Genomic DNA, 25034 nt, shown 5'->3' with positions numbered 1-25034 from the left:
GAAACGCTAGACAAACATATTGTTCCTGAAGAGAAGCAGCAGCATTTTCAGTAGTTGCAGGAGCACCAGTCTGAATGATTGACTGATGTGGCCTTGTAACATTAGCCACCATTGCCTTGCTACATTGCAAGAAGATACTGCAGACATTATATTATCTAATGACATGCAGTTCTACTGTACAGTATGTATGAATGAATAATGAATTATGATGGCATCCCCTCCAGAGTTAAATTAGTAGCCTATTCTCTGGTCAGAAACTACTCTGGAGGGTGATGTCAAGAGAAACAGAACTAAATTATGGAAAATCCAAGATGGAATGTACCAGTATTATGAAAAGGATAGTTGTTACTCGCCATATAGCAGATATGCTGAGTCACAGACAGGCACAAGAAAAAGACTGTTGGAAATTGAGCTTTTGGCCTAAGTCTTTTGTTGAAAATAGACAACATACACACACTCATTTAAACGCAACTCACACACACAAGCACCATCTCTGGCAGATGAAGCCAGACTGTGAACATCTGTACATGATGAGAGAGGCGACCAGGTGGTGGGGGTAAGGAAGAGGCTGGGGAAAGTAGGGGGAGAGATAGCAGGATAGGGGCGAAGGTTGATAAAGTGTTGCTTATGGGAGCCTGCAGGGATGAGGGGGAGAGAGGGTAGGCAGCTAACTGCAGTCGTGAGGTTTGATGTAGGGTGGTGGTGGAGGGGGGGGGGGGGGGGTAGTAGAAAAGGAGAGAAGTAAAAAGACTTGGTGCATTGGCAGAATAGACAACTGTGTAATGCTGTAATGGGAACAGGGAAAGGGATATATGGATAAGAACAATGACTAACGAGTGTTGAGGACAGGAGGGTTACAGCTGTGAAGCAGTCACTGAAATGAAGGTGTACTAAGCATCAGGGTGGTCCAGCTGTTTCTAGGCCACAATTTGTCAGTGGCCATTCATGTGGACAGACAGCTTGTTGGTAGAAAACAGCAGAGAAGTTGCAGCTTAGCTTGTAGATCACGTGACTGGTTTTGCAGGTAGCCCTACCTTTGATGGGATAGGTGATGTTTGTGACTGGACTGGAGTAGATAGTAGTGGGAGGATGTAGGGGACAGGTCTTGCATCTAGGTCTATTACAGCCATGATGCAAAGTGTTGGAATGGAATAGGATATTGAGTAGGTTTGCTCCCGCAAGCAGCACTTTACTGTCCCCCACTCCTACCCTGCTATCCCTCCCCCTCCCCACCCAAGCCTGCTCCTTACCTCCACCATCTGGCTGCCTCTCCCATCACGGGCTGCTGCTTGCAGTCTAACTTCATCTGCCAGATACTCTAGTCATGTGTGTGTGAGTTGTGTGTGCGTGTGTGTATGTGTATGCTGTCCATCTTCAGCAATTGCCTTGTTGGCCGTAAGCTCACTTTGCAACAGTCTTTTTGTTGTGCCTATCTGCAACTCAGCATATCTGCTATATGGTGAGTAGCAACTATCCTTTTCATAACATGGAGAAAAAAAACTGATGTTCTACAGGTCACAGCCTGGAATGTTAAATCCCTTAATACACTAGGCAGTTTACAAAAATTAAAAAGAGAGATGGATAGGTTGAACTTAGATATAGTGGGAATTGGCGAAGTGAAGTGAGTACTTAGTTACCAACATAAAATCAAATGTGGGTAATGCAGGAATAGGACTAATATTATGAATAAGAAAAGAGGAATGATCTACTATTAACAGCAAGGTGAATGCATTACCACAGTCAAAATAGACACAAGGCCAACACCCACCACAGTAGCAAAACTTTATATGCTTATTATCTCTGAAGATGATAAAGATATTGAAAGAAGATATGAGATAAAAGAAATTAATCAGGTATGGTACTTAATGGAAACAAAAATTGAATTATGTTGAGGGACTTGAATTCAACAGTTGGAAAAGGAAGAGAGGGAAAGTTAGTATGAGAACATGGACTGGGGAAAAGGAATGAAGAAGAAAGCTGCCAGGTTGAATTTTGCACATATCATAATTTAATGTTGCTAATATTTGGTATAAAGAACACAAAAGAAGAATATATAGGTAGAAGACATCTACAGATACTGGAAGGATTCAGATTGATTATATAATGGTGAGACAGAGATTTCAAACCAAAACTTTAAACTGTAAAATATTTCCAGTATCAGATGTGGAATTTGATCAAATTTTACTGGTTGTCAGCTGCTAATTAAAACTGAAAAATATAGAGAGATGTAAGAAATTAACATGGTGGAAACTGGAGAAGTTGAAAGAATCAGAAGTTGTTGAAATTTTCAGGGAGCATTATGCAACTATCGACTGAAACACAGGAAAGGAAAACAATAGAAGATGACAGGGTAGCTTTGAGAGATGGTATAGTAAAGCCAGCACAGAAACAACTAGACAAAGTGATGTGATGCAGTAGGTATCCTTGGATAACACAAGAGAGATTAAATATGACTGGGAAAAAGAGAAAATATAAAAATACAGAAAGTGAAGTAGACAAAAGGGAATACAGTTATCTAAAAAATAAGACTGACAGGAAGTGCAAAATGGCAAATCAGAAATGCCTAGAGGAGAAATGTGAAGCTGCATGAGCATGCACAGCTATTAGGAAAATTAGAGAAGCCTTTAGGGGAAAAAACAGGTGTCTGAATATTGTGCTGTTACTTACAGCTCCAGAGGAATTATGTGAGTTCCTACATATCCTTACCAATGAACAACATTCATAAATGAAATCCCTAAAACGATTAATCATAGAAGGGAGCACAAACATGGTGTGGATTTGTTGTATCAATTTCATGTGCAGAAACATGCCAAGGGATGATGCTGTCTTCAAGATGGGGCAGCAATTGCAGCAACCTTCCAAGAGGGAGTACCTATGAGGACATGGATACAGAAGCTTCTAGCATTGCTAGCCTACTTTGGAGAAGTGTAAAATCCTCAGAGATTATATACAACTCTGAAGAGAGTTATAATGTTTACTCAAGAAAATAAATTTTAATGAAATGTCGTTCAGACTAATTCATTCTTTGGATAGTCTTGTATGCAAAATTTTTAGCAGGACATTCTGATTTAATAGAAATTTGATGTTATCTAGTTGATGTCGTTGAACTGGACAATATGGAGAGTATATACACTCCTGGAAATTGAAATAAGAACACCGTGAATTCATTGTCTCAGGAAGGGGAAACTTTATTGACACATTCCTGGGGTCAGATACATCACATGATCACACTGACAGAACCACAGGCACATAGACACAGGCAACAGAGCATGCACAATGTCGGCACTAGTACAGTGTATATCCACCTTTCGCAGCAATGCAGGCTGCTATTCTCCCATGGAGACGATCGTAGAGATGCTGGATGTAGTCCTGTTGAACGGCTTGCCATGCCATTTCCACCTGGCGCCTCAGTTGGACCAGCGTTCGTGCTGGACGTGCAGACCGCGTGAGACGACGCTTCATCCAGTCCCAAACATGCTCAATGGGGGACAGATCCGGAGATCTTGCTGGCCAGGGTAGTTGACTTACACCTTCTGGAGCACGTTGGGTGGCACGGGATACATGCGGACGTGCATTGTCCTGTTGGAACAGCAAGTTCCCTTGCCGGTCTAGGAATGGTAGAACGATGGGTTCGATGATGGTTTGGATGTACCGTGCACTATTCAGTGTCCCCTCGACGATCATCAGTGGTGTACGGCCAGTGTAGGAGATCGCTCCCCACACCATGATGCCGGGTGTTGGCCCTGTGTGCCTCGGTCGTATGCAGTCCTGATTGTGGCGCTCACCTGCACGGCGCCAAACCAGCATACGATCATCATTGGCACCAAGGCAGAAGCGACTCTCATCGCTGAAGACGACACATCTCCATTTGTCCCTCCATTCACGCCTGTCGCGACACCACTGGAGGCGGGCTGCACGATGTTGGGGCGTGAGCGGAAGACGGCCTAACGGTGTGCGGGACCATAGCCCAGCTTCATGGAGACGGTTGCGAATGGTCCTCGCCGATACCCCAGGAGCAACAGTGTCCCTAATTTGCTGGGAAGTGGCGGTGTGGTCCCCTACGGCACTGCGTAGGATCCTACGGTCTTGGCGTGCATCCGTGCGTCGCTGCGGTCCGGTCCCAGGTCGACGGGCACGTGCACCTTCCGCCGGCCACTGGCGACAACATCGATGTACTGTAGAGACCTCACGCCCCACGTGTTGAGCAATTTGGCGGTACGTCCACCCAGCCTCCCGCATGCCCACTATACGCCCTCGCTCAAAGTCCGTCAACTGCACATACGGTTCACGTCCACGCTGTCGCGGCATGCTACCAGTGTTAAAGACTGCGATGGAGCTCCGTACGCCACGGCAAACTGGCTGACACTGACGGCGGCGGTGCACAAATGCTGCGCAGCTAGCGCCATTCGACGGCCAACACCACGGTTCCTGGTGTGTCCGCTGTGCCGTGCGTGTGATCATTGCTTGTACAGCCCTCTCGCAATGTCCGGAGCAAGTATGGTGGGTCTGACACACCGGTGTCAATGTGTTCTTTTTTCCATTTCCAGGAGTGTATATGGAAGATGTTCAAACATTATTTAAGAAATGCAGACTGCAGTATTACATTTTCTTACAGCAATAATCAAGTAAAAACTGTGTGCCCGACCGAGACTCGAACTTGGGACCTTTGCCTTTCGCAGGCAAGTGCTCTACCATCTGAGCTACTGAAGCATGACTCACGCCCGGTCCTCACAGCTTTACTTCTGCCAGTATCTCGTCTCCTACCGTCCAAACTATACAGAAGCTCGCCTGCGAACCTTGCAGAACTAGCACTCCTGAAAGAAAGGATACTGCGGAGACATGGCTTAGCCACAGCCTGGGGGATGTTTCCAGAATGAGATTTTCACTCTTCAGTGGAGTGTGCACTGATATGAAACTTCCTGGCAGTTTAAAACTGTGTGCCCAACCGAGACTCGAACTCGGGACCTTTGCCTTTCGCGGGCATGTGCTCTACCATCTGAGCTACCGAATCATGACTCACGCCCGGTCCTCACAGCTTTACTTCTGCCAGTATCTCGTCTCCTACCTTCCAAACTTTACAGAAGCTCTCCTGTGAACCTTGAAGAACTAGCACTCCTGAAAGAAAGGATACTTTGCACACTCCGCTGCAGAGTGAAAATATCATTCTGGAAACATCCCCCAGGCTGTGGCTAAGCCATGTCTCCGCAGTGTCCTTTCTTTCAGGAGTGCTAGTTCTGCAAGGTTCGCAGGAGAGCTTCTGTAAAGTTTGGAAAGTAGGAGATGAGATACTGGCTAAGTATCTGTAACTCCACAATCAGAGGATCACATGATGCTGACCAGCAGCTGTGTCATCCTGTGCCATGATACGGAGGGACGTGAGGTCAGCACATTGTGCTCCCAACCATTCTTGACTTTCCAAATCTTGGAGCTGCTACTTTTCATTGAAGTAGATTCTCTGTTGGGACCACAAGGCTGTGTGGACCAAGTTCCAGTCCTACCACCAAGGAAAATTCCCTGAGAGTACTGGGAACTAATACAAGTCCTCCATAGGGCAGTCAGCCACACTGACCATTATTTCTTAAAACTTTTTTTATTTATTTCAGTCTGTTTGGTTCTTGTCTTTCTTCTGCAGAGAGAGTGGTTCTGTGCAGATGTCACCTGATGTCTCTCAAAGTCTATTACTGAAAACTGAATTTGCTTTTTTACTGCTGAGGGTGGGCAGCCAGCTGACCAAATGAGCTGAGTTATTGTGTTGGCAAAGTTATGGCACCCAAATGGGTTTGAATACAGTCCTGCTGAAGAGAAGTTGAGTATTTTCTGACTGAGCTACCAAACCTATTAACCATTTCACTGTGGAGCTGGACTACACTGTGAGAGTAGTAGTAAAAAATACATTAAAAACACAACACTACAAAAGTAGAAGTAAGAAAATTCATATGTTATTAACAGTTATCAACAAGTGTTGCAACTAACATTTTACTCTTAAATTTTGTAAATAGTAATATATTTCAGACTGGACCAATGTTTCAGTAAGGATATGATTCTGCATTTCACAGTTGTGGTTCTACACGAACTTTATACTTAATGAACCATCTTCAACATTGTAAAACATATAATAAAATATTTAAATGGAAAAACATCACCAAATAGACTGGTCTGTAATGATCTATGGCATCAGATTGCTTAAATTACAGTATTCTTCTAGAGAAATGAAAATTTTATGGAAAAGAAGATATAAATGACCACTATTGTGTAAAATAAACAACCTAAGAATTGTAAAATGTTAGTCAATAATGAAAAAGAAACAAATTAATGGTTACTGAAAGTAATAACTTTATGTGAGTTACATGCACACTATGTGATAAAACTTAATTTTACTTTACCGTGGATCAGAAATTGGTGACATGTTTTCAAGCAATTTTAGCAGACAGAAACCAGGTTGTTCACTCTCAGAAACCTGTAAATTTCACAAACAGAGTAACATAAACATGTATTATTCTTGTATTGAAATATGGGAGTTAAAAACTGACAATGGAATTCAGGAATCACAAGAATTTAGAAAAGCTGAATCAACTTTCGAACAAATGTGAGGGATAATTTACATTGTTCGAGGAACAATAAAAAATCTATCCTTGAAATCTCTATGATAATATAATTTGACACACTCTTCTCTCTGTATTTATACTACATCATCATCACTACTGTTCTTCCAACAGGCAGGTATTCACATGGTAAGTCTCCAGGCTGTCTGGTCTTCTGCCATCCTCTTCAGGTCCACATAATTTCCTCTTCCCTTTATGTCATCTACCATCTTGTATCTCCTTCTTCCTCTCAGTCTACTTGCACAAACCAGTCCTACCAAACATCTGCTAGCAAGCACTCCCTTCTCAATGAATGTCATAACCAGGTCTTTTTCCTTTCTTTTATAACCTTCAGCAGACATCTTCTCTCACCAACCCTTCGAATACTCTTTCATTGCTCACTCTTTCCAACCAGCTTATCCTCTTCATTCTCCTCCACATCTGCATCTTAAATGCTTCTAACCATTTTTAATCCTCTCATCTTAGCATCCACGTTTCGGCCGCATATAGTGCCGCACTCCAGACAAAACATTTGCCAAGCCTTTTCGTTAGACCTTTATCTAATTTTCCACATACCAATGTCCTCTTTCTGTTGAATGCCTCCTTCACTATGGCAATTTGAGTTTTCACCTCCTGGTGACATCTCAAGTCTTCAGTTATTGTACTTCCAAGATATTTAAATGCACTTACTTGGCTCATGGTAGTTTGCCCAATTTTAATATTGGACAGTCTGCATTTTGTACTGATGACCATACTCTGGTTTTGCTGTGTTTATTTGCATCCCATATTCCACACAAGCTTCATTCAGATCCTTCAGCACGTTATTCACTGTTTGCTTGCTTTCTGCCAGTAATACCATGTCACCAGCACATATTGTACATTCTATTCTCTTTCCACCAATACATATTCCTCTTTTCCTATCTAAGCCTTTCACAATAATCTCGTCAAGGTATGTGTTAATCAACAGATGGAAAAGGCAACAACCGTGTCTAACACCTTGTCCAATGCTGCTTCCTTCTGACATTTCATTTCCAATCCTTATCCTCACTTTCTGGTGTAAATATATATCATGTATCAGTCATCTCTCTTTACAATCTACTCCCTTCCTCTTCAAAACATTCATCAGCTCGTTCCACTGAACTCTGTAAAAAGCCTTTTCTAAATCTATAAAAACAGCAAAGATTTCTCTACCTTTTTCCATATATCTTTCCCCTATAGTTCTTAACAGGACAAGCATATCTTGTTCCTTTTCCTCTTCTAAATCCAAACTGCTCCTCTGCAATCCCTCTATCCAGTTTGCCATATAGCCTTCTATTCAACACTCTCAGCAACACTTTAGCTGCATGAGAAATTAGACTTATGGTCCTATGGTCTTCACATTTTTTGGTGTTTCTCTTTTTCTCTATTGGTATCATAGCTGTTGCAAGGAACTCCTCAGGCCATTTCACTTTGTCATATATCTCATTACAGAGGTAGATTATTTCTTTTCTTGCCTTGTTTCCCAGACTCTTCAACAGTTATGCTGGTAAATCATCAATTCCACATGCCTTCCTGTTCTTCATCTCCTTCAGCACCTTTTCTACTTCTGCTTCCAAGATGGTGAATTCCTTTCCATCTTTTGGCACATATTGCTCCTTTTCAACCATAATTTCGCTTTGTATTTCATCCACCTTGTACAGACATTCAACATATTCTTGCCATTTGTTCAAAATCTCCTGTGGTTGTTCTGCTAGAGTATCATCCACTCTTTCTATTTCCATGTTATCCTCTTTCTTTTATGTTAAAAAACTATCTCACTAGCCAGTCTACATATCATTTCATGCTTTCCATCTTTCTCCATTTTCTCTATTTCATTGCATTTCTGTTTCATCCATTTTCCCCTTGTTTCTTCAGTTTGTCTTTTTAATTCACTAACCAGTTTCCTGTACCTCTTTTAGCCTTCTTCAGTTTCTACATTTTTATACTTTCTGTGCTCTTCCATCTTTTTCAACTTTTTATATTTTATATATTTTTCAATATTTTATATTACAATGTTGATAAAGACTACACATGAAAGAAAAAGGGCAGAAATGATAGATTTAATTACAAAAAAACTGCCATATGGAAAATAGAGCACAGTTTTGCAGATAAAACTTTCACTTTTCAAATATACATTATTTGTGGAAAATAGCTCGCAAATAAATAGCAGCACTGAAGATCAGGTCTATGTGAACACAAAAATAGGTCCTACTTAATGAACACTAAGGAGGAACTTCTGGCTCCTAAGAATGAAGATGACATAATATGTCATTTCTCAAGCTTTCATGAATTTCATTCATGTAATAAGATAAAGCTGCATTAGGTAATGAGAAAAGTTACAGATATGTGCATGTGATTTTGGAGTAGGGAGAACGGGAAACAGCCTTCTATCAAGTCATCAGTCAGAAATTTATTATATATGTCCCATAAAGTTGTACCTTAGATCCCTTGTATTTTACTATGTATATTAATAAATATTCTTCTGTAACATTGGCAGACGCTAAGTTTGTTTTGTTTGCTAATCATACATAAATAGTGATAAACAGCAAATCAGTTACAGTTTTAGCAAGAACTATTACAAAAATTTTCATGGGCATTGTTTCTACACCACCATTTGCCACTTATCATCAACAGGTACAATATATGCAGTTCAGAACTTGTTGAAGGTTTAGAACCAACATCTTTCTAAAGTATGATGACAAGCTGATAGATGAGGTAGAGCACATCCGGGTGTCCTTTGGTAACAGTGTAACAGCCAGCTAATCCTTCCACTCCAAAGGCATCAGCCTTCGAAATAGCAACCAGCATGTTTAAAAATTGCCCATATCAGGGCCAGCTTTGACTATATTCTTTGTCAATATAGAAGGCTTAAGCAACCAGAAAGGGGAACTCCTTAAGGAGTGACATACTTTGCATCCAAGAGACACATCAGCACTTTCAAGACAGGTGCCCCAAAGTACTTGGCGTGGCACTTGTTGGAGAATGACTTCACAGTCAGTATGGCAGTGCCATTTTTGCAAAATCCAGCTTAGATATTAATTCTACTTGAATTACTGCAAAGAACAATATTGAAATCATAACAGTAACATCAGTTTATAAGACTCCCACAGAAGCCTTCATTTTTCAAGAAACACCCAATTTACATAGCCAGCCAGCTATGTCTGTAATAGGTGACTTTAACAGCCATAGTAAGCTGCCACCATCTTTCAATTGTGCACAATGGAAGTGTGGATACAGTCATGACCTCATATTTGCCAGTGATACCATCACACAGCTGTGCAGAAAGACAGTATGCTCACCAATCCCTAAATCTCAACATAGACCAATCATGTGTCAGATCTTGCCTGCAATACTTCCACAGTCTGTTCCATTTTGCCACTGGTATAACTTTAAAAAAGCAAACTGGAACAAGTTTACAACTCTTCTTGATCAAGAGGTGACACCCATCGGCCCATACCCTGAGCAATACAATTGTTTCATAAGAGCTGTGAACAAATGTTCTAGAATGTCCATCCCTCATGGATGGTGAACTAAATACATGCAAGGACTGTCCCCTGAGATAGCATCAGTTCTCGATCGCTACTACAAAGCATTTGAGCATGACGCTTTTGGTGAAGAAACACTATCTTGTGGATTGCAATTACTTGAAACAATATCAGCCACCAAGTTGGATCAGTGGATCAAGCTTATGGAGGAAACTGACTTCGGCAAGAACAGCCAGAAAGCCTGGAAACTTCTCAGGCGTCTTAATAATGACCCTGCTAGCATGACCCTCCATGCAAACATAACAGCCAATGATATTGCCCATCAACTGTTATTAAATGGGAAATTGGATAACTGAAACATCGAGCCAAAGTCTAACAACATGCATACTTCTGTTCCCGACCTGTCTAGGCCTTTCTGCTCAGAAGAGCTGCAGACGGTGATTAGTAAGTGTAAAATAGGAAAGGCTGGTGGGCTGGATGATCTTAGGAATGGGCAAATAAAATGTTTTGGTCCAGCAACACTAAAATGGATTGTAGATCTTTTTAACAACTGCTTATGCTCTGGTAGGATCCCTAAAGTTTGGCGGAAAGCTCATGTCATCGCTATCCTTAAACCCACTAAAGAGAACAATGACCCTAAGAGCTATCGTCCAATATCTCTTCTTTGCCATTTGTATAAAATCTTGGAGAGAATGATTCTGAACTGCTTGACAGAATGGACTCTGCACTCATACCTCAACAGGCTGGCTTTAGATTGGGTAAAAGCTGCACATCACAGATCCTTAGTCTCACCCAGTACATCGAAGACGTTTCTGAATCACATATGGTAACTGGTGTGGCCTTTGTTGACCTGTCTGCTGTGTACGACACCATGAACCATAAATTACTCTTGAAAAAATTTTCTGACATCACTAATGACTCTACTTTAACCACCTTAATAGCCAACTTCCTTAGCAACAGGAGATTTTTCATGGAATTTCATTATCAACCTATTGTATTACACATGTAGGTACACCATCAATGGGAGATGAAAGATATTCTTTTCCTTTCTTCTTTAGTTTCTCCCTTGCCTTGGAGATTACCCCATCTAATAGGGGGGTCTGCTTTTTTGGGATTTGTCAAATTTCATTTTATTATAATCTTTCTAGACAGTGCCCTTCCTGATGACAAATTGTCAATGTAACAAAAAGTAGGAAAGTTGTGTGTGCCATCTGTCTGTGAATCATATAAACTGTGTTCTGTGTATTACCATATTTTAACTGGCTCTGAGCACTATAGGATTTAACATCTGAGGTCATCAGTCCCATATTTAATTGTTTGCTCATTTTATTCTCTGAGGTGGGATTTGGGGGCCAGTCTGGCATTTGCCTAAATAAGCATGGTAAATGTCTAAGAACCACTCCAGTTGGTCAGTGTATCAGCTCATGGTTCTTACTTTACCATGTGAATTCAGTCCAGATCCAGCCCACCCGCTTTCTTGAAATCTAGTACTCTGTGTGTCATACTCTACAAGCAGGCTACAGGAGGAAAGCTGCATGTTCCTAATAATTAAGAGAATTTCCTTCAATGTTGTAGACACTAGAGAAAGTGATTTCTCAGATTTTGTACACTTTGGAAGGAAGAATTTTGCTGGTGGAGAGTGACCAACTCAAAGAATATTAGCTATACCAGAAAAGTGTTGATTAAATGCAACACAAATTTGTTTTGTGTCTATTAATGGTTGATCATTGCACTGGTGCAACTCTGGGGTTTTATGTTTCACACCAATTGTAAATTTTTTTCTGAAAAAAAAATCTCACAACACTTTATATTTGTTATTTTAATCATTTATGTAGGCTTTATATGTTAGTGTTCCATTGAAGATTACTTTACAAAGAACCTGTGGGTACAGTTTACAATAGCTGTGGAGTGATCATCTGTAGCTTCACTTTGCTCATAGGTCTAACATGATATTCTTATTCCTTTTACAAACCAGCCATTTTACGTTTTCATGTCCCATCATTCTACCTTGATTCATTTTACATGGAAGGCAATATTGAAATGATGACAGATATTTAAAATTGTTAATACTGTTGAGGGCACTGGATACTCGCAGCCCTCGTAGATGCAACCATGGGATGTCAGTAGCTGGGTGTTGTTGGACAGATGTGATGCAGTGCCAGAGAAACAGTCCACAATACTCAGTGCTCTTCATTACCACATCTTACCACAACGCAGTACAGGACTTAGGAAACTTGATTGACGAACTCCACTGTCTCAGGAGTTGTTGACAGACAGGTTTGCTGACAGAGTGCAGCACAGCCTGCTGCGGCCTTTGTAATGCAAGCTTGTTTGCCAGTGGTGCTTCTCAGTCCTAAATAGTCACTGCAAGGCCCTAATGTTGTGGTGACATGCTCCTCACCCCACCTCCCAACATTGCCAGAAGGAAGCAGGCTTGTGATGTAGTGGACAGTGACCCATTGCTCCCGTGTTGGTGGTCGGTGAGTTGCTACCCTGGGCTGGCATTGGCCCATAATAGCAGCAGCTTCACGACCCAACAGCTTCAGGGCAGGCTGCTCTGGCATAGATGCAAACTGTGGTCCTCAATCAATGTCTCATACAATGGCCAGGAAACACAGCCCCTGTGATAGTAGAGTTGTGTTGGTAACATAAGTGATTTTAGTACAAACGGCTGGGGTATATACACTCTCCTGAGCTGCACATGTTCAGCCTGTGCTATGCCTTTTGGCACTTATATTCAACACTTCAGCAGCCTCGATGTGGAAAGTCTTCTGACATCTTGATGCTCGAGTAATGCTATGTTAACATTAAAACTAGCTTACATTTGTACAGTTTAAAGTAACAAGCTCTCTGATGGCTGGCCCTGTTGGCTCTCTTCCACTTTCGGTTTGGTGTTAGTCTTTCCACTATTTTTTTCTTATGCACTGCTTATCCTAAGCTCTGACAATTCTTTTCTCACCTCCTCTGGTTCATCTGAACTTCTGCTTAACCTAAATTTACAGTTTCCTCCATTGCCTCCTAGGCTCTGGAAATCCAAACCACTGTCATCTGAACAGTAGCTGTCCAATGTCCCATGTTCCCCTTCTTGTGAATGAAAACAAAGAGTATGCACAGCAAACTAAGTGTTGCTGTGGCACCTGGCACCACAATAGTCAATGTGGTTCCAATGTGATATTGGTCAGTGTCTCCACAAAGATTCTATCCTCTTGCTTGTTAAAGAGTTTATCTATGGAATAAATTAACTCAAGTCCCAAAGTCTGATTTAGGATAGTCAAATTCACATCTGGTAGCACTTCTATAGGCTCCTCTGGCCAATATAACTGAGACTGAGAAATTCTCATTTGATTTATTCCTGAGATTGTGACAGGTAGTCAGAAAACATGTCCCACTACTTCACATGATGTCCCATTTATCAATAGTTTGCTACCATTCAGTTCTACTCTTCTTGTTGTCATAAGCTTCCCTTGCTTGTAGCAACTGGCTGTAGCTATTACTTTATCATAGGTGGAGTACAATCAATATATCTCAACTTGCTGGATGTACAACTCAGGCCTGATTTTTTCTTACGTACACCCTCTCCTCCTTCCTGCCTCAACAATAATTTCACTGTACATAAGTTCTGGCCTACCCTGACTGACCTGTTAGGACACACTATGATACTCTCCTTTAGCATGTCTGCAACTCTGCTTTCTTCATTTTGGCATGCCTTCTTTTATTCTCCAAAAATAACAACAACTGCTGCACATTTACTGGGACAAACTTCTTCAGCATTCCTCACTTGACTGTATATGTATGTACTGCATAATATTGATGCCATGCCTGCTTTCCTTCTACTGGGCAGAAGATCAAGATGTATATCCATGCTCCAGCCGTTCTCATTTCTACTGTTGCTATGTTGAAATAGAAAACAACAGCAAGCTTCCATCACTAGGTTTCACAACCCAATTTAATTCAGGTGGTAATTCTTTCTGCACTTTCCATAATCCCTCCAGGTACTGATCTGCTGACAAGTCCACTCCCAATTGCTCTCATAATGCATGCTGCATGGCTTCCCATACTTCTGATGTCACTCCTCAAACATGTTGCACCCTGTTTTCCAATGACTGAAACTACTTTGTCATTATCTTTTCCTTATCCAACATCTCCACTCTGGCTTGCAACACTTTTAAATACTGATTTCCTGAGTCTTCACAGATCTCTCAAACTTCATTATTTCCCCAGTTAGCTTCACTAGTAACTGAGTATTATTCAGTACATCTTTCTCTATAATCATGATTGGTATTGTGTGCCACTCACTTGCCATTTTGTTCCCTTTAAGCCTTTGTCTCATAGCCTCCACCATACAATTCACCACTCAATATCTTCCTCATTACATGTTATGAACACAGTTCGCTTATACATTTGCATCTACATCCACACAATTACTCTGCAGTTCACAATTAAGTACCTGCCAGAGGGTTCTTTCAACCACTTTTGAGCTGCTTCTCCACCATTCCATTCTTGAATGACATGCAAGAAAAATGAGCACTTAAATCTATTTGTGTGAGCTCTGATTTCTAATATTTTATTATTATGATCATTTCTCCCTGTGTAGGTTGGTACTAACAAAATATTTTCACAATCAGAGGAGAAAGTTGTTAATTGAAATTTCATGGAAAGATCCTGCCACAAAGAAAAATGCCTTTGCTTTAATGATTACCACCCCAGATCATATATCATGTCCATTGCAGTCTCTCCCCTGTTTTGCAATAATACAAAATGAGCTCTCTTATTGAATTTTTTCAGTGTCTTCCATCAGTCCCATCTGATGTGGATCCCATACTGCACAGCAGTACTCCTGAAAATGGCAGACAAGCATGGTGTAAACAGTCTCTTTAGCAAACCTGTTACACTTTCTAGGTGTTCTATCAATAAATTGAAGTCTTTGGTTTGCTTTCTCCAAAACATTATCTATGTGATCATTCCAATTTAAGTTATTTGTCACTGTAATCCCTAGGTATTTAGTTGAGTTTACAGCATTTAGATTTGTGTGATTTATCATTTAACTGAAATTTTGCATATTTCTTTTAGTACTAATGTGGACGACTTCACACTTTTCATTATTTAGAGTCAACTGCTGCTTTTTGCACCATATAGAGATCTTGTCTAAATCATTTTGCAATTGGTTTTGACAATCTGATGACTTTACAAGAAGGTAAATGACAGCATCATCTGCAGAAATCCAATAGGGCTTCTCAGACTGTCTCTTATATCTTTTATGTAGATCAGGGACAGTAGAAGGCCTATAATACTTTCTCTTGGGGAATGCCAGATATTACTTCTGATTTACTCGATGACTTTCTGTAAGTTGTTATGAACTGTGACGTTTCTGACAGGAGCTCTCGAATCCAGTCACACATCTGAGGTGATATTCCGTAGACATTTGATCAGAAGTCATGTGTGAGGAACGGTGTCAAAGACAATCTGGAAATTTAAAAATATGGAATCAATTTGACATCCTCTGTCAATAGCACTGATTACTTTGTGAGAATAAACAGCTAGTTGTGTTTCACAAGAACAATAGTTTCTGAATTCACGCTGACTATTTGTCAATGAATCATTTTCTTCAAGGTAATTCATAATGGTTGAATGCAAGGAACCTAATTGGTACACAACCTGGACCAGAGGCTTGCCTTTATTAAGTGATTTAAGCTGCTTCACTACACAAGGATACTCATGTTGGCAGTTGTTCTTGATTCAAATTCTGGAATATTTACTTTATCTTCTTTGGTGAAGGAGTTTCAGAAAACCGTGTTTAGCAAAACTACCCTAGTGGCACTATCATAACTGACATCACCACTGTTACCACACAGTGTAGGTACTAACTGCATCTCGTGTTTTTACTGGACGGATCCTTCAACCCCAAAAACCATTTCAATGCTGCATGAGCCATTATGACTCAAAATTTCCTACCATGCAGGTAACACATGAAGGAGGTGATTCCATAAACAAGACTCAATATTTCTTTTTCTGTCATGAAGTAATTCTTTTCTGCTGAATTCATCTGTCTCAATGCATAGGCTATTGGATGTTCCATGCCCTCAACTTCTTGACTCAACACACAACCAAGTGCATTGTTGGAAACACCACATGAAGGAATAAACTTCTTGTTTAAATTAGAAAATAGCAAAACTTGACCTGCGGTCAAAACTTCTTTCATTTTGTCAAACATCTACTGACAATCCCCTGTCCACACAAACTTTGAAGCTTTCTTCAAGAATTGCATTAATGGCCTGGCAATATCAACAAATCCTTCAGTGAACCTCCTAAGGTAATTTGTAACTCCAAGAAATGACTGCAGTTTGAAATGAATGTGCATGATTGTGATGTCTGTTCAGTAGTAGATAACGATACAGCTGTGTCAAATGAACTGTTCGATACCATTCATATTGTAATGATGCTTTGTATTTTCAAAACGTATTTTCGTTGTGGGAATTTTTTGGGCTATTATGATGTTTGTTTATTATTATTTGAAATTTAATGTATCATATTATGCTTTTAACATTATATTCTGAAAACCCGTTTCTTTACATTTTTGCTTTCTCTCTGAAAATATTTACTATCCAATGAAATAAATTTTGTTTCTTATGCCAATTATTGGCAGATAAACTTACTTTTGGCAATATGCAAATGATTAAAATTCTGTTATAAATAATTTATTTAATAGTCTTTACAAAATATGTTTGTATTCTAAATAACATTTCCAACATAGATTTATTGTAGCCTTATTGCAGTATCATCTGTCAGACTCTTTATACTGGCAAAATGTAACATTTTTGTTTGTTTAGGAGAGAGTTGGATAGAATCTGTGTGAAATGATGGAGTAGATCAAACGCGGGAAGGCAAGTGAGGGATTTGTCTCCTTTGTAACTACGTAAAATGTTCTTACTGAAATTTGGTGATGTTTAAAAATTTTTGTATTCAAGAAATGCTTTGAATATGTTGATGGTGAAATATATGAAAGTGGAATGTACAAAGTGTATAATCTAAGAAGTCATGAGTTTATTCGATTTCATTTTAATGTAGGTGAACAGTGTTGTATTATTGACAGAATTAATTAATTAATTAATTTATTTATTTATTTACACATCAAGTTCCGTAGGACCAAATGTGGGGAGCAAATCACCAAGGTCATGGAACGTGTCAGTACATGAAATTATAATATAAAAGTAATAACGGATAAAAATAAATGTTCATGAACCCGAAAAAAGTCAGTCCATAAATTTAAGTAAACGCAATCAGCAATACAATAAGAATCAACTTAATTTTTCAAGGAACTCCCGGACACAATAGAAGGACTGGGATGGGGTTGGGTTGTTTGGGGAAGACCAGGCAGCGAGGTCATCGGTTTCATCGGATTAGGGAAGGACGGGGAAGGAAGCCGGCCGTTCCCTTTCAAAGGAACCATCCCAGCATTTGCCTGGAGTGATTTAGGGAAATCACGGAAAACCTAAATCAGGATGGCCAGATGTGGGATTGAACCGTCGTCCTCCTGAATGCGAGTCCAGTATGCTAGCCACTGCGCCACCTCACTCGGTAGAAGGAGTGACCCATGAGGAAACTCTTCAGTTTAGTTTTGATTTGAAAGCACGTGGATTACTGCTAATATTTTTGAATTCGAGTGGCAGCATATTGAAAGTGGATGCAGCAGTATACTGTACACCTTTTTGCACAAGAGTTAAGGAAGTATGATCCAAATGCACGTTTGATTTCTGCCAAGTATTAACTGTGTGAAAGCTGCTTATTCTTGGAAATAAACTAATATTGGTGACAAGAAATGACAATAAGGAATATACATACGGAGAGGCCGATGTCAAAATACCCAGACTCTCGAACAGAGGTCGACAAGAGGTTCGTGAACTCACACCACTTATTGCCCAAACCGCCCGTTTCTGAGCCAAAAATATCCTTTTAGAATGGGAAGAGTTACCCCAAAATATAATACTATATGACATAAGTGAATGAAAATAAGAAAAGTAGACTAATTTTTGTGTCAAAGTGTCAATCACTTCTGAAACCATTCTAATAGTAAAAATGGCAGTATTAAGTCTTTGAACAAGATCCTGAATGTGGGCTTTCCATGACAGCTTACTATGTATCTGAACACCTAGAAATTTGAACTATTCAGTTTCACTAATCATATGTCTGTTCTGTGAAATTAAAACGTCAGGTTTTGTTGAATTGTGTATTAGAAACTGTAAAAACTGAGTTTTACTGTGATTTAACGTTAGTTTATTTTCTACAAGCCATGAACTGAGGTCATGCACTGCACTATTTGAAACCGAGCCAATGTTGCACACAACATCCTTTACTATCAAGCTAGTGTCATCAGCAAACATAAATATTTTATAGTTACCCGTAGTACTAGAGGGCATATCCTTTATATAAATAAGGAACAGGAGTGGCCCCAACACTGATCCCTGGGGCACCCCCCAATTGACAGTACCCCATTCAGATCCCACATCACAGCTGGTATCAACATTGTGAATAATGACATTTTTCTGCCTGTTGCTAAAGTAACAGGTGAACCAATTCTGAGCTACTCCCCGTATTCCATAATGGTCCAACTTCTGGAGCAATATTTTGTGATCAGCACAATCAAATGCCTTAGTTAAATCAAAAAATACGCCAAGCATTCAAAACTTTTTGTTTAGTCCATCCAGTACCTCACAGAGAAAAGAAATATAGCATTTTCAGTTGTTAAACAACTTCTAAAGCCGAACTGTACATTTGATAGCAAATCATATGATATAAAATGATCAATTATCCTTACATACACAGACTTTTCAATAACTTTTGCAAACACTCATGGCATAGAAATAGGTCTAAAATTATCTACATTATCCCTTTCTCCCTTTTTATAAAGCAGCTTTAGTACTGAGTACTTTAATTGCTCAGGAAATTACAAATACTGCTAAATACAGGGCTAACATGTGCAGCACAGTACTTTAATATTCTGCTAGACACTCCATCATAACCATGACAGTCCTTAGTCTTCAGTGATTTAATTATTGACTCGATCTCCCTCTTGTCTGTATCACAGAGGAGTATTTCAGACATCAATCTCGGAAAGGCATTTGCCAAGAAAGTTATATGATTTCCTGCAGAAACTAAAATTTTATTTAATTCACCAGCAATGCTCAGAAAATGATTGTTAAATACTGTACATATATCTGATTTATCAGTAACAGAAATATTTTTACTGCGAACTGACTTCATATCATCGACCTTGTGCTGCTGACCAGAGACTTCCTTGACAACTGACCATATGGTTTAAATTTTATCCTGAGAATTAGCCATTCTATTTGCATTCCATATACTCTTTGCCTTCCTAATAACATTTTAAGCACTTTACAATACTGTTTGTAATGGGCTACTGTAACTTGATTGTGACTACTTCTAACATTTTGATATAATTCCCGCTTTGTTCTAGATGATATCCTTATCCCACTAGTCATCCACCCGGGCTGCCCATTACTGCTAGTACCCCATTTAGAATGTTCTAATCGAAAGCAACAATCAAAGAGCATGAGAAATTTGTTAAGGAAAGCATTGTATTTATCATCTATGTTATCATCACTATAAACATCCTGCCACTCTTGTTCCTTGACAAGTTTTATAAAATTCTCTATTGCTGTTGGCTTAACTTTCCTACATAGTTTGTAATTAAATATGACATTGGTTTGAGTACAAAAGCCTTTTAGTGTTAAAATTTGTGCATCACGTAATGAAAGGCCATTCATGCTTTTACTAACAGAATGCCCATCTAGTAATGAAGAATGAATAAAAATATTGTCTATGACTGTGTTATTGTTCCCCTGCACCCTAGTTGGAAAAAACACAGTTTGCATCAGATCATATGAATTTAGGAGTTATACCAACATCCTTTTTCTTGCACAATCATATAGAAAATTAGTATTGAAGTCACCACATATAACTAGTTTCTGGTACTTCTTACAAAGTGAATCAAGAACCCTCTCTAGCTCAAGCAGAATGCTCTGAAGTGAGTTAGGGGACCTATAAACAACAACAATTAGAAGTTTAGTTTCACTAAATTCAACTAACTCTGCACAACATTCAAATATCTGTTCAGTGCAGTGTCATGATATGTCTATGGACTCAAATGGAATACTGTTTTTTACATACAGAGCCACTGCCCCACCCCGCAAGGAACTCCTTGAGAAACTGCCAGCTCATATGTAGCCCGGTAAAGGAAGCCTCTGAATTGTCAAATTATTTAAGTGGTGCTCTGATATACCAATCATTTCAGAGTCAACATCTACTAGCAGTTCCCTAACTTTATCTCTAATACCTCTTATATTTTGATGAAATATGCTAATTCCTCCTCTACTTGGAAACATTACATCCTCTGAAGATGAGCCCTTAGAGGGACTTCCTTTGAGCAGGTACACCTATCAGCTGACTTCGATCTAAAAAAGGTGCAGCTCTAACACCAACTACTACAGGAATTATTCCATGAGTGACACCACCACCACCACCACCACCCACTACACTGTCACCTATAAGCTTAGCCAGCCTCCTGTTCCCATACCTATTGAGGTGCAGGCCATGCCTAGTGAAACCCGATCTACTGATAGACCCAACTGGCACCACTGAGATGTGACCCATGCCCTCTGCCATCAGTGCCCTCCTCAGCCCCACATTAACACACCTAACAGCCGCATTAAAGTGAGGCTGATCATGATGCTGAAACAGTTGCACGAAATGCACATTAGTGCCACCAGTTTGAGTAGTTATCTTAACCAAGTCACCACCGACATCATATTCCCCGTCCCTATCAAGACTGTGCCCTGCTCCACCCACTATCATTACCTGATTCTCTTTTGTAAAATTCTTACATAACTCCCCTATGCCCAGTCACCTGAGCCAACCCTGCACCAGGCTTCACAATGCTGGTGACCTGGTACTCACTCCCCAACACTTCCTGTAACTGCTGGCCCACACCTCTACCATGGGAACTACCTAGCAGCAGAACCTTCTTTCTGTTAGACTTTGAAACTAACCTAGGCCTCCTAATTGCTGAGGACTGCTGCAAGTTCCCTACGTCTACAGCTACATGAGGCTCCTCTCCACTCAACTCTGACAGTTGGTCATATCTATTGCATGTATGCAAAGTAAAACTGTCTGAATACCTTCTCTTCCTAACTTCCTTCTTACCAACTGCCAGTTCAAATTCCCCACCACCTTTCACCCTCCTCAACCTATCTAGTTCCTCCTTTGCGCATTGTAACTGCACCTAAAGGGCACAGATCTTACACTCCTGCTCCTCTATTAACTTATTTCTACTACAGATTCTGTATTCCCAGGAGAGGATCTCACTAAAATGACCACTGTCTTCCCCACTGTATTTCCCCCCAATGAAAATACTTTGAACAAATCCCGCACTGTAATCCACTACTCACAAACCTATGACAGAGCCCACACTTCTCACTCATGGTAAAATTTTACAGTTACTGAAAAAAACTATACAGCTATGTTACCAAAGTTCAGTTACACCAGTAGAACTATTTAAGAACTAACAATAATGGTCTCAAAATTCTCTGCCTACTAAGAAAGCAACTACTTGTATTAATACTACTACACCACAAAACTTAACAAAATTACTAGCTAAAACAAAAAAATTCAAACAGCCACTGTAACACTATGTGAAGTTAAAACACTGAATGAAAATTTTACTGAAATATTTCACTAGAAACAATAATAAACGTCAGTTGAAAACTAATGCACAAAATTTACTAAACAACTTCAACACACAGAAAAAAAAAAAAAAAAAAAAAACAGCGAGCAAACGATTACAAAAGTTTATTAAGTCATTATTTTGACATAAACGGCATGCAACATCACTGAAATCTATTAAATTTAATAACTGTATTACAGAGCACAAATAAGTTTGACAGTACTTAGCTCTATAACCGCTACCGCTGCAGTGCACACCGCAAAACATAAACGCACTGCTGAGGCCTGAGGCTTAGACGAATGACGCAAGCACACTCACCTTTGAGTTAAAAACAATCCCAATTACAATGTATTCTTTTATTAACTACATGTTTCACCTTCAAGAGTAATCTTCAGGTTGTCTATCGGGATAACAATATAAGCAAAACTTAGGATATGGTCCAAGAATGTACAATTCTAAACTTGAATAAGGAATTGTTACTAAATTAAAATGTTCCTTTTACCATATTTTAAAAACCATAAAGTGGCTCTGTGATAGAGTGAAGCACATGTCAAAGCACATGAACCTGTAGAGATCTTGCCCTTTTATAACATTTTAAAAACCATAAAATGGTTTTGTGCTAGGTTGAAGCATGCATCAATCAGATGAGCCCTCAAAGACCTAGTCAAAAACAACTAATATAATAAAACAACTAGTATATTATATTTTTAAAAATGTTGTAAAAGGAAAAGGTCTCTGTAGGTTCATTTGATTTGATGTGTTCTTCAGTCTAGCACACAGCTATTGTATGTTATTAAAATGTTGTAAAAGGAAAACTTCAAGGTTAGTAAAAATTCTTTATTCACACTTAGAATCATGCATACTGAACCATACATTAATTCTGCTACCCCTATATATAAATTGCATATTCCTCATGAAAGTAAAACCAATTATTAATAAAAGAATAAAATCCAAAAGAGTCTGTTTTTAATTCATACATTCTACATAAGGTTGCTGTATCAAACAATAATTTATTTCATAAACATATTTTGACAAACCATCATTAACATGAAGATATTTTGTTGGCTTCCAGAGAAAACATATTCCAGTTTTTTACAGATTGATGAGCTGAGCCACCATCAACAACAATAAAAACTCAAATGAGTATGTTTCTTGATTTCTGTTTACTGCATTAAATATCATAAGCACTGCCTATCAACAACCTTTATTGCTCAATTGTAATGCTGCATCTGTTATCTTTGACAGAAATGTCTAAAAACTGATTTTGTGCCCAATAGATTAGCACCAGGCTTTTTGGAGTCTGGGAATTGAGTTGTTTAGATTTCAGGGCTCCATCTGAGATCCTTTGTTGCTAGCAAAATTTTAATCCTGTTGCATTTCCCAGACAATCTGATTTGTTATACAGGGTGATTCAAAAAGAATACCACAACTTTAGGAATTTAAAACTCTGCAACGACAAAAGGCAGAGCTAAGCACTATCTGTCGGCGAATTAAGGGAGCTATAAAGTTTCATTTAGTTGTACATTTGTTTGCTTGAGATGCTGTTGACTAGGCGTCAGCGTCAGTTGATGCTAAGATGGCGACCGCTCAACAGAAAGCTTTTTGTGTTATTGAGTACGGCAGAAGTGAATCAACGACAGTTGTTCAGCGTGCATTTCGAACGAAGTATGGTGTTAAACCTCCTGATAGGTGGTGTATTAAACGTTGGTATAAACAGTTTAAAGAGAATGGGTGTTTGTGCAAAGGGAAAAGTTCTGGACGGCTGAAAATGAGTGATGAAAATGTAGCACGCATCCAGCAAGCATTTGTTCGCAGCCCAGGAAAATCAACTCGTAGAGCTAGCAGAGAGCTGCAAATTCCACAATCAACTGTATGGAGAGTCCTATAAAAAAGGTTAGTTATGAAACCTTATCGTCTGAAATTGGTTCAAGCACTGTCTGCAGCTGATAAGATTAAAAGAATCGATTTCTGTGATTTTATCCTTGCTCAAAAGGAAACAGATGAATCTTTCGTTTCAAAGATTGTGTTTAGTGATGAAGCAACTTTCCACACTAACGGGAAAGTCAACCGTCACAATGTCTGTATATGGAGCACTGAGAATCCACGTGAAACAACTCAGTATTAACGTGACTCGCCTAAGGTGAATGTTTTCTGTGCCATTTCAGCCAATAAAGTTTTTGGTCCCTTTTTCTTCTAAGTTGCTACTGTAACTGGACTACAGTATCTGGAGATGTTAGAGAATTGGCTGTTCCCTCAGCTCGAACAAGAAGCACAACAATTCATATTTCAGTAGGATGGAGCGCCACCACATTGGCACTTATCTGTCCGTAACTACCTGAATGTCAACTACCCGAGGCGATGGAGCGGCCGCCAGGCAGCCCGTGACAGAGCACTTCATCACTGGCCTCCAAGAAGCCCTGATCTTACCCTCTGCGATTTTTTCTTATGGGGGTATGTTAAGGATATGGTGTTTCGGCCACCTCTCCCAGCCACCATTGATGATTTGAAATGAGAAATAACAACAGCTATCCAAACTGTTACGCCTGATATGCTACAGAGAGTGTGGAACGAGTTGGAGTATCGGGTTGATATTGCTCATGTGTCTGGAGGGGGCCATATTGAACATCTCTGAACTTGTTTTTGAGTGAAAAAAAACCTATTTAAATACTCTTTGTAATGATGTATAACAGAAGGTTATATTATGTTTCTTTGATTAAATACACATTTTTCAAGGTGTGGTATTCTTTTTGAATCGCCCTGTATAATATTATATAATGAATGCTGTGAAGAGATATTTAGCCTCGTATAAACTTCATGGACAACGCTAATTTTGAGAACAGTTAAGATGATTAATGAAAATCAAAAAAGGGCAAAGGACCTCCAAACAATGTGTTGAGGCAATAATCAAGTTAAGTAAAAAGTATAAAATTTACATTTTTTGATTGAAATAGTCATTAATTGTGTTAACAAATATGTCCAAATAGAAGACTAAATAAATCAAGTAGTGGGGCAATTATTAAATATGCATCAGAAAATGAAAACAGCCTTGACTTCAACAATGTGTTAAGAACAGTTCATGATCATTTGGTGAAAATGTCTTCTTCAATGAAATCTACCAATGACTCATTAAAATCAGTAATGAAGTCCCATAATTACAACAAGTAATCAACTATTAAACCCTATTCTTACTCTGAAAGATTTGAAATGCAAAAG

The 25034-nt window shown here is 39.4% G+C and overlaps 1 protein-coding gene across 2 annotated transcripts in view; it reads right to left on the bottom strand.

The window, feature by feature from the left end:
- LOC126475377 (cyclic GMP-AMP synthase-like receptor) overlaps positions 1 to 25034 on the bottom strand; it is a 353607-nt gene that overhangs the window by 215776 nt on the left and 112797 nt on the right. For both annotated transcript variants that reach the window (XM_050103201.1, XM_050103202.1), the window contains exon 4: positions 6384 to 6457. In XM_050103201.1, the coding sequence (XP_049959158.1) occupies positions 6384 to 6457 (74 nt within the window). The remainder of the gene's footprint in view (positions 1 to 6383; positions 6458 to 25034) is intronic.

This window comes from Schistocerca serialis, chromosome 4 (genome assembly GCF_023864345.2).
Source record: "Schistocerca serialis cubense isolate TAMUIC-IGC-003099 chromosome 4, iqSchSeri2.2, whole genome shotgun sequence".
NCBI classification, from domain to species: Eukaryota; Metazoa; Arthropoda; class Insecta; order Orthoptera; family Acrididae; genus Schistocerca; species Schistocerca serialis.
The sequence above is the reverse complement of the archived record's forward strand: the minus strand, read 5'-3'. Positions and strand labels throughout refer to the sequence as shown.